The sequence below is a fragment of the Coregonus lavaretus genome (genome assembly GCF_964263955.1).
Source record: "Coregonus lavaretus genome assembly, chromosome: 7".
Classification (NCBI taxonomy): Eukaryota; Metazoa; Chordata; class Actinopteri; order Salmoniformes; family Salmonidae; genus Coregonus; species Coregonus lavaretus.
In genome coordinates, this window is record NC_139994.1 from 42,999,087 (window position 1) to 43,016,630 (window position 17,544).

Sequence of the window (17,544 nt, forward strand, 5' to 3'; positions counted from 1 at the left end):
AACATCAACTGTTCAGAGGAGACCGTGTGAATCAGTACACAATTGAATAATACAGAGACCGTGTGAATAGTACACAATTGTACTATTATGTGTGTTTTTCCGCGTTATTTGTAATTTATTTTGTACATAATGTTTCTGCCATCGTCTCTTATAACCAAAGAGAGCTTCTGGATATCAGGACAGCGATTACTCACCTCGCGTTGGACGAACACTTTTTCTTCAACGAGGCGTTCGAAGGATATTCTACAGACTCCCGACAAGGCCCAGATCCCCGTCATTCGCGTGAGGAAGAGACGGAGATATCGTGGACGCAGATCCGGGTGCCTTGTAAGGATCCGACGGCGAACGAGTAAACTGCCTCTCCCATCAATCCTATTAGCCAACGTTCAAGCTTTGGAGAATAAAATGGACGATTTAAGAGTACGGTTATCCTACCAACGGGACATTAAAAACTGTAATATCTTATGTTTCACGGAGTCGTGGCTGAACGACAACAATGACAACATTCAGCTAGCAGGCTATACGCTACATCGGCAGGACAGAACGGCAGACTCGGGTAAGACGAGGGGTGGCGGTCTCTGTATATTTGTAAACAACAGCTGGTGCACAAAATCAAATACTAAGGAAGTCTCAAGGTTTTGCTCGCCTGAGGTAGAGTATCTTATGATAAGCTGTAGACCACACTATTTACCAAGAGAGTTTTCATCTATATTTTTCATAGCTGTCTATTTACCACCACAAACCAATGCTGGCATTAAGATTGCACTGAATGAGTTGTACAAGGCCATTAATCAACAGGAAAACGCTCATCCAGATGCAGCGCTCCTAGTAGCAGGGGACTTTAATGCAGGGAAACTTAAATCCGTTCTACCTCATTTCTACCAGCATGTTAAATGTGCAACCAGAGGGGAAAAAACTCTAGACCACCTTTACTCCACACACAGAGACGCATACAAAGCTCTCCCTCGCCCTCCATTTGGCAAATCTGACCATAACTCTATCCTCCTGATTCCTGCTTATAAGCAAAAACTGAAGCAGGAAGCACCAGTGATTCGGCTAATAAAAAAGTGGTCAGATGACGCAGATGCTAAGCTACAGGACTGTTTTGCTAGCACAGACTGGAACATGTTCCGGGATTCTTCAGACAGCATTGAGGAGTACACCACATCAGTCACTGGCTTCATCAATAAGTGCATCGATGATGTCGTCCCCACAGTGACCGTACGTACATACCCCAACCAGAAGCCATGGATTACAGGAAACATCCGCACTGAGCTAAAGGGTAGAGCTGCCGCTTTCAAGGAACGGGACTCTAACCCGGACGCTTATAAGAAATCCCGCTATGACCTCCGACGAACCATCAAACAGGCAAAGAGTCAATACAGGTCTAAGATTGAATCATACTACACTGGCTCTGACGCTCGTCGGATGTGGCAGGGCTTGAAAACTATTACAGACTACAAAGGGAAGCACAGCCGCGAGCTGCCCAGTGACACAAGCCTACCAGACGAGCTAAACCACTTCTATGCTCGCTTCGAGGCAAGCAACACTGAAGCATGCATGAGAGCACCAGCTGTTCCGGACGACTATGTGATCACGCTCTCCGTAGCCGATGTGAGTAAGACTTTTAAGCAGGTCAACATTCACAAGGCCGCAGGGCCAGACGGATTACCAGGACGTGTACTCCGAGCATGTGCTGACCAACTGGCAAGTGTCTTCACTGACATTTTCAACATGTCCCTGACTGAGTCTGTAATACCAACATGTTTCAAGCAGACCACCATAGTCCCCGTGCCCAAGAACTCTAAGATAACCTGCCTAAATGACTACCGACCCGTAGCACTGACGTCTGTAGCCATGAAGTGCTTTGAAAGACTGGTCATGGCTCACATCAACAGCATAATCCCAGAAACCCTAGACCCACTCCAATTTGCATACCGCCCCAACAGATCCACAGATGATGCAATCTCTATCGCACTCCACACTGCCCTTTCCCACCTGGACAAGAGGAACACCTACGTGAGAATGCTATTCATTGACTACAGCTCAGCATTCAACACCATAGTGCCCTCAAAGCTCATCACTAAGCTAAGGATCCTGGGACTAAACACCTCCCTCTGCAACTGGATCCTGGACTTCCTGACGGGCCGCCCCCAGGTGGTAAGGGTAGGTAACAACACATCTGCCACACTGATCCTCAACACGGGGGCCACTCAGGGGTGCGTGCTCAGTCCCCTCCTGTACTCTCTGTTCACCCATGACTGCATGGCCAGGCACGACTCCAACACCATCATTAAGTTTGCCGACGACACAACAGTGGTAGGCCTGATCACCGACAACGATGAGACAGCCTATAGGGAGGAGGTCAGAGATCTGGCCGTGTGGTGCCAGGACAACAACCTCTCCCTCAACGTGACCAAGACAAAGGAGATGATTGTGGACTACAGGAAAAAAAAGAGGACTGAGCACGCCCCCATTCTCATCGACGGGGCTGTAGTGGAACAGGTTGAGAGCTTCAAGTTCCTTGGTGTCCACATCACCAACGAACTATCATGGTCCAAACACACCAAGACAGTCGTGAAGAGGGCACGACAAAGCCTATTCCCCCTCAGGAGACTAAAAAGATTTGGCATGGGTCCTCAGATCCTCAAAAAATTCTACAGCTGCACCATCGAGAGCATCCTGACTGGTTGCATCACCACCTGGTATGGCAACTGCTTGGCCTCTGACCGCAAGGCACTACAGAGGGTAGTGCGTACGGCCCAGTACATCACTGGGGCAAAGCTCCCTTCCATCCAGGACCTCTATACCAGGCGGTGTCAGAGGAAGGCCCTCAAAATTGTCAAAGACTCCAGTCACCCTAGTCATAGACTGTTCTCTCTGCTACCGCACGGCAAGCGGTACCGGAGTGCCAAGTCTAGGTCCAAAAGACTTCTCAACAGCTTCTACCCCCAAGCCATAAGACTCCTGAACAGCTAATCATGGCTACCCGGACTATTTGCACTGCCCCCCCACCCCATCCTTTTTACGCTGCTGCTACTCTGTTAAGTATTTATGCATAGTCACTTTAACTCTACCCACATGTACATATTACCTCAACTACCTCAACTAGCCGGTGCCCCCGCACATTGACTATGCAACGGTACCCCCCTGTATATATAGCCTCCCTACTGTCACTTTATTCTATTGTATATATAGCCTCCCTACTGTCACTTTATTTTTACTTCTGCTCTTTTTTTCTCAACACTTTTTTGTTGTTGTTTTATTCTTACTTTTTTGTTTAAAATAAATGCACTGTTGGTTAAGGGCTGTAAGTAAGCATTTCACTGTAATGTCTGCACCTGTTGTATTCGGCGCATGTGACCAATAAAATTTGATTTGATTTGATTTGATTTAAAGGACACCAATAAGAAGAAGAGACTTGCTTGGGCCAAGAAACACGAGTAATGGACATTAGACCGGTGGAAATGTGTCCTTTGGTCTGGAATCCAAATTGGAGATTTTTGATTCCAACCGCCGTGTCTTTGTGAGACGCGTGTGGGTGAACGGATGATCTCCGCATGTGTATTTCCCACCATAAAGCATGGAGGAGGTGGTGTTATGGTGCTTTGCTGGTGACACTGTCAGTGATTTATTTAGAATTTAAGGCAGACCAGCATAGCTACCACAGCATTCTGCAGCGATACGCCATCCCATCTGGTTTGGTCTTAGTGGGAATATCATTTGTTTTTCAACAGGACAATGACCCAACACACCTCCAGGCTGTGTAAGGGCTATTTGACCAAGAAGGAGAGTGATGAGTGCTGCACAATCCCCTGATCTCAACCAAACTGAGATGGTTTGGGATGAGTCGGACTGCAGAGTGAAGGAAAAGCAGCCAACAAGTGCTCAGCATATGTGGGAACTCCTTCAAGACTGTTGGAAAAGCATTCCAGGTGAAGCTGGTTGAGAGAATGCCAAGAGCGTGCAAAGATGTCATCAAGGCAAAGGGTGGCTATTTGAAGAATCTCAAATATAAAGTATATTTTGATTTGTTTAACACTTTTTTAGTTACTACATGATTCCATGTGTGTTATTTCATAGTTTTGATGTCTTCACTATTATTCTACAATGTAAAAAATAGTAAAAATAAAGAAAATCCCTTGAATGAGTAGGTGTGTGCAAACTTTTGACTGGTACTGTACTCAGTTTGTAAAGTGGTGTAATTTCTCACATAAAGCTGAGACATAAAAACGGTGTTTTCCGCAATTACATTCGAAAATGTTGCTAAACTATCAGTATGCTTGCGCTTCTCTCCCCCCACGCCACGGGGGTAGTGGGAGTGAGAGCCAGAAGCGAAACGGCAGATACTTTCATTGCAGGAAGCAGGTTAATGCACATTACTGTTGACCAAATAATGATTTTCTAACCCAGAAAAATCAGCAGGAACATTGTGTAGCCTAATCACCAAAATGTATTTGGTAAGAGGGCAATGTCGGTGTCAGTAAATGTCAGTTTATCGTCCCAACTCTAGTTAGTGTTGTTGTCTATCAAATTATAGGCTGCCTTGCGCTTTCCTCTGGCAATGGTCCGAACCACACTGGCACACGCACATTACGTATACACACAGAGGCGCACATATGGTTGAATAGCTCTCCAACATCTTGCAAATGTGCCTAGAGTATTGTTTGATGTTCAATAGTTTTAAATTTTTTGTCTGGGTAGCAACAATTAAGCACAATATAACGGAAACACTTTAGTCATCACCGTCACATTTTGTAAGACCTTTGAAAACTGAACTTAAGACATTTAAAGATTTAAATCAGAAATTAATGTAAGACCTTTTAAGGGCACGTGGACACCCTGTTTTCAGGCAGTTAAATCTGAATATGAAGGGTGTTGTGTCATTTTGTGTAGAAGTGTAATTTGTTGTAACGATGTAGTAACATATTTAACTCCCCCTGTCCACCAGTGTAGTGGTGGTTAGGGTAGCTGTGTAAAATTATGCATCGGTGTAGTATCATTTTATGTATTAGTGTAATGGTGTGTTACCTGTACCTTGAGGGCCTGCAGTCTGGCCTGCTCCTCCTCTAGGGCCTGCTGTCTCTCCTTCTCGTCCATGCGGCTGAAGGACATGCCTGTACTGGACAGAGACGACACCGCACTGGACAGGGTGGATGCTCTATGGTGGGGGCAGAGAATTGTAGAGAGGTTATAGGAGAGTTGTGTGTAGGTGTGTGACACCGAGTTGGACAGAGGCGAGGAGTGGACAGAGGCGAGAAGAGAGGTATTAGGAGGAGACAAGTTTTACAGTAAGATAACTAGGTGTGCTACTTTAACAGTTTTTACGGTAAAGTATATCACCAAGTGTTAGTTGTGTCTAGCCAGTCCAGTACCTGGTATCAGCGGTGAGTTCCTTGGTCTTCTTCCCCTCCAGAGAGGCTAGGTGCTGCTCCAGAGCCTCCAGGAGACTACTAGGAGCCTGGAAGGAGGAGAGGGGGAGAAATAGATGAGGGGAGGGGGGTGAGAGACAGAACCAGCTCTTCCTCTCTTTCATATGACATGACGCACTCATTCACCTCTTTACACGGCACACACATTGATAAACACACGCACGCACACACATTGATAAACACACGCACGCACACACATTGATAAACACACGCACACATGGTTGTTAGTCCCAGAGGTCGACCCACAATGAATCACTTTCCCAGAATAGAACAACTAAGTCTTCGGCCCAAATGGCACCCTATTCCCTTCGTAGTGCACTACATTTGACAAGGGCCCATAGGGCACTATATAGGGAATAGGGCGCTCAGTATTAGTAGGTTAATAATAACACGTTTTGGGAAACAGAAAAACGAGGAGAGAACGGAATAGAGGAGTGGAAGGAACGGAGTAGAGGTTGTTGAGAAACATGCAGACACATCACATTCTGTCCTGTCTGGTTCATACCAACATCTAAACAACATCCTGAGAGGGCATAGCCTAGTTGGGCAAGGCTGGTGCTCTGCCTTTTACTAAGGGTACGTCCCAAATGGCACCCTACGCACAAGTAGTGCACTATAGAGAGAGAGTCGGGTGCCATTTGAGACACATTCCAAGAGAAAATTCATTCAAATGGGAGGTTGCGTACCAAATGGCACCTTATTCCCTGTGTAGTGCATCACTTTTGACTGGAGCCCTATGTGACATCAACGTGACAGATCTATGGGGCTGTTGTCAAAAGTAGACCATCTTTAGATTGTTTAGAAACCAAATCAGACGTCAATAATATTAGCACAGACACACACACTATTCTATTCCCTCTTACAAAAAAAGCACAGAAGTTAGAACAGACTGAGCACAGAACTCTGACTGAACCCTGTACGTATTCCCCAAACATTCCACCAGACACACAGAGAGGAAAGAAAGCGAGAGAGAGAACAAAGGAGCAAAGTAATAGAAAAGGGGGGAATAGTTTTTTTCCTTTTTGATCACTAGTCTTCCCCCGACAATCTTTCAAGATGTTTCAAAACCAGATCTGTTACGTTTGAAGAAAGAAATCTTTTGATTCCATAGCTACGACTATGATGATGCGTTAATGCATAGCATACATATACATTCATGTAATAATCAGGGGGTCAAATATAGTTTAAATGAATACGTCAAAAATCCCTAAAATGCTTTCTTTATCATAGGCCTATGTCTGAATGGTGGGAGGAGGAGAGGATACGTTTCCCATAATTCATTCATATGGTTGACCTTTTTCGCCACTCGGGGCCAAAGTGTGTCTGTCTACATGTGTGCACGTGCGTGTAAGAGGGGGCAAGGCTACATGCGTGCATGTGAGGGGGCGAAGGCTACATGCAAACCCAGGTGGGTAGGTCAAAATGCCAGAGAGCACAAGCTATGGTGAGTCAACAATTTGTAACTCAGTATATACTGTATGGGGAGGGGAGATGCAGTATAATAGTTTCAAGTTTGAATATCACGTGCACTAGTACAGTGAAATGTCTTTAGGGGGAGGGATGCTAGGGTTAAGAGCATTACAATAAGTAACCCACCACCTACAATGCATGATCCTTTAATGGTCTGTGGAGGAGAATGATAAAGGAACTATTTTAAATGGTATACTGGGAATGGGAATTATGTTTAATTCAAAATCCAATATTTAATTTCGCATCACTATCGAGCTTGATGCCTTAAGTTATTGGTATTTATATAGCCAGTAAAGTACTTTCTTTACAAGTGCCTATTTGGGCCTACATTGTCAATACTCCATTGAAAAATAAATACTAAATCGATTGAACCAACAGATTCCTAGGGAAAGTAGAAGACGAAGTTAGAAGACATGGTTACTTGTTAAGAGTTTGACAAAGAGAAAGATGAGTGAATGATTTAGTGAGTACAGAGAAAAGAGCGAGAGCAAGTGAGAGGAGGAGAGAGGGAGTGAATATGTACAGTAAGAAAGAGGCTGACGGCTGTAACATGAATGAATGGATGGATAGACAGATGAATCAATGGAGGGATGAAAGCATGTAGGTGGAGCCAGAAGAGAGAAAGAGATGGAAATGTACACTGACCTGTGAGAGATCGGGGATATCGCCCTGATCTATTCCAACTTGCTGTTGTCACAAACACCCAACGGAAAACAAACAAACGGGCCAACGGAAAAAACAACAGGGGGATAAGAAAAAATAAAATAAATAAAAGGAATCATTACTTCCATGCAGTGACTACTGTGGGTGCGTCCCAATAACCTCTCCTTCTTCCTGAAGTGTGCACTCGTACACCACTCCACAAAAATGTATACGCATTAGATTGGTGTAGGCATGGGCTGAAGCGCGTTTCCATATACCAGTCATTTCCCTTCAAATCCATGAAGGGAATCCAACAAGTGCACACTTCGTGAGAAAGAAGAGATTATTGGGACGCACCCTCTGTACACAACGTAAACACAACGGAAATAAACAAGGGTCTCCATCAAACATGCTGACAACTGGATCGATGAATATGATTGGACAATGTTGAGTGTCTTGTGATTGACCAATGAGAGACGAGACATGGTGTGGGTGTGGCAAATGAATGGTGAGCAATTGAACAGACATTTAAAAAGCCCAAAAACAACATTGAAATAATGTGAGGCTGGAGCCCAAAACAACATTGGAACAGTGAAAGTTTACACACCCATTGCACAGGCTTAATATTAAATGAAAAAATGTATTAAATTGGATTACTCCACATTTTCAAAGTGAAAGAAATATTATCGAACATTTTCCAATTTAATACAAAATTAGATGTATTGATTGCTTGGTGGATGCACCTTTGGCAGCCATTACAGCTGTGAATAAGTTTGAATAAGTTTCTACCAACTTTGCACAACTGTTAGGGCATCATATATCCATTGATTTTGTCATAATTGCAAATGCTCAGTAAATTTGGTTGAGAATCTGATGGACAGCAATCTTTAAACCTTGTCTCTGATTTACAAGTACATTTAAATCAGGACCGAGACTGTGTGTGTGAGTATAGAGAGAGAGAGGGTGGGTGTGTGTGCCTGTATGATGTCTATGTTTATGTGTGTGGGTGAGATTATGTAATACAAGATATAATCAAGAAGCATAACTATTCAAATCATTTCATTCAGTTTCATTGGCTCCAAGTGCCAGGAAAGTTTCCAACATATATTTAGGGAAACACATTAGCATGCATGATGCCCTGTGTCACATAGCAACATTCCAGCACGAGTCGATATGACAAAAACAACCTACAGACAACTTCCTCATACATGATTTCATCTTTGTCTAAGAATGCTACACGTGACATAAAAATATAATAGGGTATGTCCCGGCAGGCTATGTGTTTTGACTTGCCTTAAAAGGGCAAAAAAGAGATACAAGTAAATAAGTTAAAGTATGTACACTGAGTATACCAAACATTAGGAACACCTTCCTAATATTAAGTTGCGCACCCACCCACAGTTGTGTCAAGTTGTCTGGATGTCCTTTGGGTGGTGGACCATTCTTGATACACACGGGAAACTGTTGAGCGTGTGTGTCCGCGTGCATGCAGGTGTGTGTACCTCTGCTACTTTGAGAAACTCTGACAGCTTGGTCATCCTGTAGAGGAACTTCTTATAGATGTCCAATGCGTCTTTACACTGACCCTTCTTCATATCAAAATATTTCTCTGAGAGAGAGAAAGTGACAGAGAGAAAGTGTGAGAGAGAGCGAAAGAGAATGCGAGAAAAGGACAGAGAATGAGTGAGAAGAGGAGAGTACAAAGAAGCCATTAGTAGAGAGTGATAGGAGACAGAGGAACACTTAGCACTTCAAAAATACATCTCAACCTGTCAAAAGACACTCAGCCACAGCCGCCTATAAAAACACTGTACAGGGCATTCACTGTCTGAGGCTAACATCACATAATTAATCATATCAAATTGATACAAGAACCTTGTGCTATGCCCTGGAAGAACCCACATAATATGAATAGGATAACACCCATAGAATTAGAATGAACCATTCTATTATACTATGATAATACCCACCAGTCCCAATAGTCCTGACCCAGGAGGTTGGAGGATCTAAATCTGATTCTAGACCAGTCCTTACCCAGTAGGTTGATGACGCCCTCGTTGTAGGCAGCAAACAGACGGATGGAGTCCTTGAACAGCAGCATAAAGGCTGAGTTGATCACCCCGTTAGTTAACTCATTAGGGTTGGCCTGGACAGAGGGTGGAAGAGAGGCATTTAAAAAAAAATAATCTCAACCTCTAAAGAACATCAATAACTTAAACATTTCATCTCACACCTGACACCCATGTCCACCATTGGAAACGCACACATTCCATTGAATACACACACGCCTCCTCTATACGCACAAACACACACACACCCTGTTACCTGGAAGTCTAGCAGTGCGTCTAGTTGGTTCTGGATTATAGGAAGGGTCTTTATGAGCTTCTCTATGTTCATGGTACGCATCACACCGTCAATCCTGGAACATACACACACACCAACATTTTTTACTTAGTCTTTCTCTTTCTAGAATAAAAAACTGGATTAGCTGGTTCTGACGGGTTGCTAAGGAATATTTTACCCGAATCACACTATAGAACCAACCTGAAACGTCCTAAGCTGCTTGGATACTTTCTTTTCACATTTTCCTTTCCAGCACGTTCCAGGAACTATGGTGGTTGTGGAACCAGGCCAGCCCAGGACAGTGTGAAATACAGTACCAGTCAAAAGTTCTTTATTTTTACATTGTAGAATAATAGTGAAGACATCAAAACTATGAAATAACACATATGGAATCATGTAGTAACCAAAAAAGTGTTAAACAAATTTCAATCCTCTCCTCCATTTCAATTAACAGGTTTGCCTTCTTAAAAGTTAATTTGTGGAATTGATTTCCTTCTTAATGCGTTTGAGCCAATCAGTTGTGTTGTGACAAGGTAGGGGGGTATACAGAAGATAGCCCTATTTGGTAAAAGACCAAGTCCATATTATGGCAAGAACAGCTCAAATAAGCAAAGAGAAACGACAGTCCATCATTACTTTAAGACATGAAGGTCATTTCAAGAACTTTGAAAGTTTCTTCAAGTGCAGTCGCTAAAACTATCAAGCTCTATGATGAAACTGGCTCTCATGAGGACTGACACAGGAATGGAAGACCCAGAGTTACCTCAGCTGCAGAGGATAAGTTCATTAGAGTTACCAGCCTCAGAAATTGCAGCCCAAATAAATGCTTCACAGAGTTCAACTAACAGACATCTCAACATCAACTGTTCAGAGGGGACTGTGTGAATCAGGCCTTCATGGTCGAATTGCTGCAAAGAAACCACTACTAAAGGACACCAATAAGAAGAAGAGACTTGCTTGGGCCAAGAAACACGAGCAATGGACATTAGACCGATGGAAATTTGTCCAAATGTGAGATTTTTGGTTCCAACCGCCGTGTCTTTGTGAGATGCGGTGTGGGTGAACGGATGATCCCCGCATGTGTATTTCCCACCATAAAGAATCGAGGAGGTGGTGTGATGGTGTGGGTGTACTTTGCTGGTGACACTGTCAGTGATTTATTTCGAATTCAAGGCACACTTAACCAGCATGGCTACCACAGCATTCTGCAGCGATACGCCATCCCATCTGGTTTGGGCTTAGTGGGACTATAATTTGTTTTTCAACAGGACAATGACCCAACACCTCCAGGCTGTGTAAGGCTTATTTTACCAAGAAGGAAAGTTTTGATGTGTTCACTATTATTCTACAATGTAAAAAAATAGTACAAATAAAGAAAACCTTTGACTGGTACTGTAGACTAGATGTATGAAATATTGTGCATCCTACCCTCTCTTCATCTTGGTAAAGTCCACAGCCACCAGCCTGTAAGACATGGCCTTCTCATTCAGATAGCGGCTGTACCGACGGATGAATGTAGACATGTCATAACCTGGGAGGGAGAGAAAGGAAGGAGAGAGAGAGAGAGACGAGACTTTGAACCATCCTCATTTGACAAAAAACACCACAGAACCCCCCCCCCCCAGTAAAACCTTCCCCCACCCCACTAAAAACAAAAGGAGAGAATCTGAGACCAAAGCAGTGTGTGTCTAATCATGCGCTAGTATTGTATGAGTTTGTTTTAAGATATACCATACCTTGCAAAGCACCTTTGTCCAAGAAGTTGTTCAAGTTGAAGAGGGTGTTTCTAGAGGCCAGGTACTGGATGAGACGCTGAGGAGAGAAAAACAGAGAGAAAGAATGGAAGAAAAAATTAAAAGATAAGCCATAAGTCTCAGGTCAGATAAATAAGCAATTCCTGACTAAACAGGGTCGGAATAATCCCATACACTGCCCCAAATGGCACCCTATTCCCCATGTAGTGCGCTAATTTTGACCAGGGCCCCATAGGGCTCTTGCTAAAAGTAGTGCACTATATAGGGAACAGGGTACAATTTGGGATAAATCCCATCTTGTGTAATATCAACATGGTCTAGATTCAATTGGCAGGGATGAGGGACCCACACACAAACACTCTGTCTGGCCTCTTCCTCAGTGATGGGAATTCCCAGAAAGAGGAGCGTTCTGCTGAGACATCAGCAGGCCTGAACGTGGACATTCCTGGCTGACGATCCCCATCTAGGCTGGTGTTCCCAGTTCTAACGGAGCATCTCAGAATGCGGGGGATTCACGCTACGCTAGCTGACACGCTTTCCATTATCTGTCACACTGCCGTGACAGAGAGAGCACACATACTAAAAAAAAACAGACACCCCACACACACACACAACTAGCAGGCTTTCTTGTGTTCTCCCACTTAGGAGTCAAGAGAAGAAATCGAGAGAGAAAAACTCAATTTACTTTTAGAAAGAGGAAGGGGGAAACAATGTCTTGGTGATTTGGAACTCTCCGAAGAAAACATTAAATGAAGGAAGGAAAACTAACATCCATCATATTCTCTCTTCAGCATTTCTCAGGGTAGGGAGGAAGAGCAGTTGTCATGATTATTTTTTTAAGGACTGGTTTAAGAGCCAATAAAATGTGCTCTGCAGATTGTATGTGTGTGTGTGTGTGTGGCTGGCTAAGCATTTGGCCAGCGGCAAAGTTAACTTTTAAAGTATTGGGCCAGGCAGTTCAACTTCTTAACCCCCTTCTGCATCCCAAATGGCACCCTATTCCCTATTAAGTGCAATACTTTTGACCAGAGCTCATAGGGTGCCATTTGGGACGTACACCTGAGTGGTTGTTTTTGGGGACATTTGGTCTCTATATTGCAGTGGAGAATGTGGCGTGTGTCAAACAAGGCTAAAACAGGTCAGTTCACACAGACAAACAGGCAGAGAGAGAGAGCGAGCGAGTGAGCGAGAAAAAGAGCGAGAGCAAGATAGATCGAGAGTAGAGCCCGACCGATATTGTCGGCTCACCGATACTAAATCGGTCGATATTGGCCTTCTAATGCTATATCGTATCAGCCGATAACTCTACCGATATAAAAAGGGAATCTCATGCTTATCTGAACTCTTGCAGCCATTCTCATGATGTGTCATTATTGTCACAATGTATGAATAGTTATTGGACAATTGCTTTTGGATGGCAATTTCTGAGAATTCAGTGTGGAAAAATGACACTCATTTACCGCTGTAAGAGCACAGAGTGTACAAAACATTAAGAACACCTTCCCCCCCCTTTTGCCCTCAGACCAACCTCAATTTGTCGGAGCATGAACTCTACAGTGTCGAAAGCGTTCCACAAGGATGCTGGCCCATATTGACTCCAACGCTTCCCACAGTTGAGTCAAGTTGGCTGGGATGTCCTTTGGTTGGTGGACCATTCTTGATACACATGGGAAACTGTTAAGTGCAAAAATCCCAGCAGCGTTCCAGTTCTTGACACAAACCGGTGTGCCTTGCACCTACTACCATACCCCTGTTCAAAGGCACTTCAATCTTTTGTCTTGCCCATTCACCCTCTGAATGGCACACATACACAGTCCATGTCTCAATTATCTCAAGGCTTAAAAATTATTCTTTACCCAGTCTCCTCCCCTTCATTTACACGGATTTAAGTGGATTTAACAGGTGACATCAGTAAGGGATTATAGCTTTCACCTGGATTTGCTGCTCCCAAAAAACATCAATTGGGCTCAGAGAGAGAGAGCAAGAGGAAAGAGAGACAGAGTACAGCAGGACCACACAGACTTGCTTATTACACACAATAGGCCAGACCATGAGAGCATTCATTTACTCATATCAAATGGGTTGAATAGTTCCAAATTAAATCAAGACGACTTGAATATAGGAAATCAGAGTAAAGTTGAGACATGAGAACATGCATGTACTGCCATAGACTGCAGATAAAGATGGATTCAGAGGAGAGGAGAAACAAGCTGAGCAGCAGTCTGCTAGCCCATCAAATAATTAATGTTAGCATAACGGTCGACTATGTCAGAGAAAAACCCCATCTATTATTAATAAATCTACTGAATCTTCACTGAGAAAGCTCTAAAGCTCCTCCAAACTGTCTTTCTCTAGCTCTCCTCCAACCACACTCTCACTCTGTCTATCTCCCACTGTTTGTCTCTTGGGGTAAATCCCCAAACTTGAGGGTCTTCTTTGCTTCCTCCCTACCCCTGTGTCCTTTTCACACCCCTACACATACAAGTTAGTGAGACTCAAAAGGCATTGCATTGGCTGCTTACATTTACGTCATTTAGCAGACGCTCTTATCCAGAGCGACTTACAGTTAGTGCATACATGTTTTTTTTTTGTTGTTTTTTATACTGGCCCCCCGTGGGAAACGAACCCACAACCCTGGCGTTGCAAACGCAATGCTTTAACAACTGAGCTACCTCCCTGCCGGCCATTCCCTCCCCTACCCTAGACGACGCTGGGCCAATTGTGCGCCGCCCCAGAGATAGTGTAAAAGAGATGGAGGAAAAAAGAGTGGGGTAGATCTAAAGAAAAAAGAGGGAAACAGAGTGGTGGTAGAGAGTGAGACGGAGGGTGCGGGTAGGGAAAGAGATGGACAGCTTTTATAAATAATTTGTTCACCGGACGGTGCGACAAGGTGTGTGTGTGTGTGTGTAGTAGTGACAGGGGAGTAATGGTGCGTGGGCTCCTGCTGTCACAAAGCAGAACTACCGTTGATCTGTACGACGACAAACAGCCACTCACACGTTGGTAGATGGATCTGTACAAGAGGGTAAATGATGCAGCCAAACATTATGACTCACCGTTTGTGATGCTGATTTACACCACTACACACCTTTATCTACCCCCCTATAGAATACCAAGCAACGGCCCATTTACTCTTGAATAATTACTCTGTAGCAAAGAGAGCCACCTATAGAAATGGTGAGAGGGAGCAAACCGTGCCGATAGGATATGTAGTGCAATTCTCACGATTCTCGATGTATTGCGATTCGATACTGTGATTTTATTGCGATTCGATGTTCCAAACATATTGCTCACCATGTCTGCTGCAGAGGGACAAGAGAGAGCCATGAGAAAAGTTTTGATCAGTCATGGAAATAAGTGCTGAAAGAATGTTGGCTCACCATTTAAAAAGAAGATAGAGAACAAGCTAGAGAAGGAGAAATACTGGAGTTATGGCGCAGGTACAGACGACTAGCGCTAGCTAACATTAACTACCTAGCAAAATAAATGTGGGCCCCCCCATCACTAGTGAAAGTGCTGTGAGTGTGTGGGGAAACCAAATGTACTCCCCTCACATAACTAATCGAAATATCTGTATGCAGGAACCTAGTGCTGGAATACAGCGCTGCACTTTTGACTTCTACAACTTGCAGAACAACACTAATCAAACGTCTCCACTGTATGTGCGTGGACCTCCTGCTGGGCCGAGCTAGCCTGGAGCCTAAAGGCATCCACATGCTTCCCAGCAGAAACAGTTTGGTAGAGTTTGTGCATATATTATAGTGACATTGTGACGTTTTTGTTCGTTTTGGACTTCGGTGAGGGTTTTTTCGGCTGTTCGGGCACAACATTTCTTTTCTGGAGGCAAGCTGAAGTTCGGAGCCGAAGGTCAGTGATTGGTCAACAGTAAAGATTCTTCAATAAAGTCTTTGTCACGACTCGTTTTCATGCAATTTTTTTGATTAAAAAATATACTGCACCAAACATCTTATATAATAATGATAATATTATGCCATTTAGCAGACGCTTTTATCCAAAGCGACTTACAGTCATGCGTGCATATTTTTTTAGGTATGGGTGGTCCCGGGGATCAAACCCACTACCCTGGCATTACAAGTGCCATGCTCTACCAATTGAGCTACAGAGGACCACAATGTAAAATTACGCTTTCTTCAGATCTCTTCAGCAAAAACATTTAAATAAATTACAGATTTCTTTGGTTACACTACATGACCAAAAGTATGTGGATACCTGCTCGTCGAACATCAAATTCCAAAATCATGGGCATTAATATGGAGTTGGTCCCCCTTTTGCTGCTAGAACAGCATCAACGCTTCTGGGAAGGCATTCCACTAGATGTTGGAAAATTGCTGCATGGACTTGCTTCCATTCAGCCACAAGAGCATTAGTGAGGTCGGGCACTGATGTTGGGCGATTAGGCCAGGCTAGCAGACGGCGTTCCAATTCATCCCAAAGGTGTTCGATGGGGTTGAGGTCAGGGTTCTGTGCAGGCCAGTCAAGTTCTTCCACACCGATCTCGACAAACCATTTCTGTATGGACATCGCATTGTGCACGGGGGGGATTGTCATGCTGAAACAGGAAAGGGCCTTCCCCAAACTGTTGCCACAAAGTTGGAAGCACAGAATTGTCTAGAATGTCATTGTATGCTGTAGCGTTAAGATTTCCCTTCACTGGAACTAAGGGGCCTAGCCAGAACCACGAAAAACAGCCCCAGAACATTATTCCTCCTTCACCAAACTGTACAGTTGGCACTAGGCATTGGGACAGGTAGCGTTCTCCTGGCATCCGCCAAACCCAGATTCGTCCGTCAAACTGCCAGATAGTGAAGCGTGATTCATCACCCCCAGAGAACGCGTTTCCAATGCTCCAGAGTCTAATGGCGGCGAGCTTTACACCACTCCAGCTGACGCTTGGCATTCTCGGCCATGGATATCAGTTTCATGAAGCTCCCGACGAACAGTTATTGTGCTGACGTTGCTTCCAGAGGCAGTTTGGAACTCGGTAGTGAGTGTTGCAACCGAGGATAGACCATTTTTATGCACTACGCGCTTCAGCACTCGGTGGTCCCGATCTGTGTGCTTGTGGGGCCTACCACTTCGCGGCTGAGCCGTTGCTGCTCCTAAACGTTTTCACTTCACAATAACAGCACTTACAGTTGACCGTGGCAGCTCTAACAGGGTAGAAATATGCCGAACTGACCTGTTGGAAAGGTGGCATCCTATGACGGTGCCACGTTGAAAGTCACTGAGCTCTTCAGTAAGGCAATTCTACTGCCAATGTTGGTCTCTGGAGATTGCATGGCTGTGTGCTTGATTATATACACCTGTCAGCAACGGGTGTGGCCGAAATAGCCGAATCCACTAACATGAAGGGGTGTCCACATACTTTTGCATATATAGTGTATCTTAACCGAACTGAAGCATGCTGATGCCTTAAGAGACATATTTGTGCTACACAGATAAGGATATCCTGTTGACTAATCATTCCTGTACACCCCACACCACTTTGTGTCCACCCTACCATTCAGTATGCAATATGCGCAAGGTCACTAGATGATTGTGCTTGGTGACCTCCATTAGAGTCAGTCTGACCCTACACACACAATAACAGATTCTCAGAGCTCTCCTCCATCTTCCCTCTGACAACACTCACTGTCAGCACTTTTCTACAGCACTTTTTTTACACTCTCCCTCCTATCTCTTCCTCTCTCTCACCATCTCTACCTTCCTCACTCACTGTTCCTCTGTCTCACTCTTTTCGATCTCTCCCCTTCAATCAATTCCCTCACAATATGTCCCTTTCTCTCTCCTCCATTCATTCCCTCATCTCTTTCCACCTCCCTCCTTCAGTTCTATCCCATCCTTTTCTCCATTTCTCCTCCATTCACTCCCTCCCCCAATCA

General features: G+C 44.2%; 1 protein-coding gene across 1 annotated transcript in view; it reads right to left on the minus strand.

The window, feature by feature from the left end:
* LOC311132064 (phosphatidylinositol-binding clathrin assembly protein) overlaps positions 1 to 17,544 on the minus strand; it is a 51,040-nt gene that overhangs the window by 12,293 nt on the left and 21,203 nt on the right. Inside the window, exons 3-10 of the mRNA XM_084165231.1 lie at positions 11,624 to 11,699; positions 11,316 to 11,418; positions 9,870 to 9,963; positions 9,579 to 9,690; positions 9,047 to 9,153; positions 7,548 to 7,589; positions 5,376 to 5,461; positions 5,038 to 5,161 (exon numbers count right to left, since the gene is read on the minus strand). Coding sequence (XP_084021357.1) covers positions 5,038 to 5,161; positions 5,376 to 5,461; positions 7,548 to 7,589; positions 9,047 to 9,153; positions 9,579 to 9,690; positions 9,870 to 9,963; positions 11,316 to 11,418; positions 11,624 to 11,699 — 744 coding nt within the window. The remainder of the gene's footprint in view (positions 1 to 5,037; positions 5,162 to 5,375; positions 5,462 to 7,547; positions 7,590 to 9,046; positions 9,154 to 9,578; positions 9,691 to 9,869; positions 9,964 to 11,315; positions 11,419 to 11,623; positions 11,700 to 17,544) is intronic.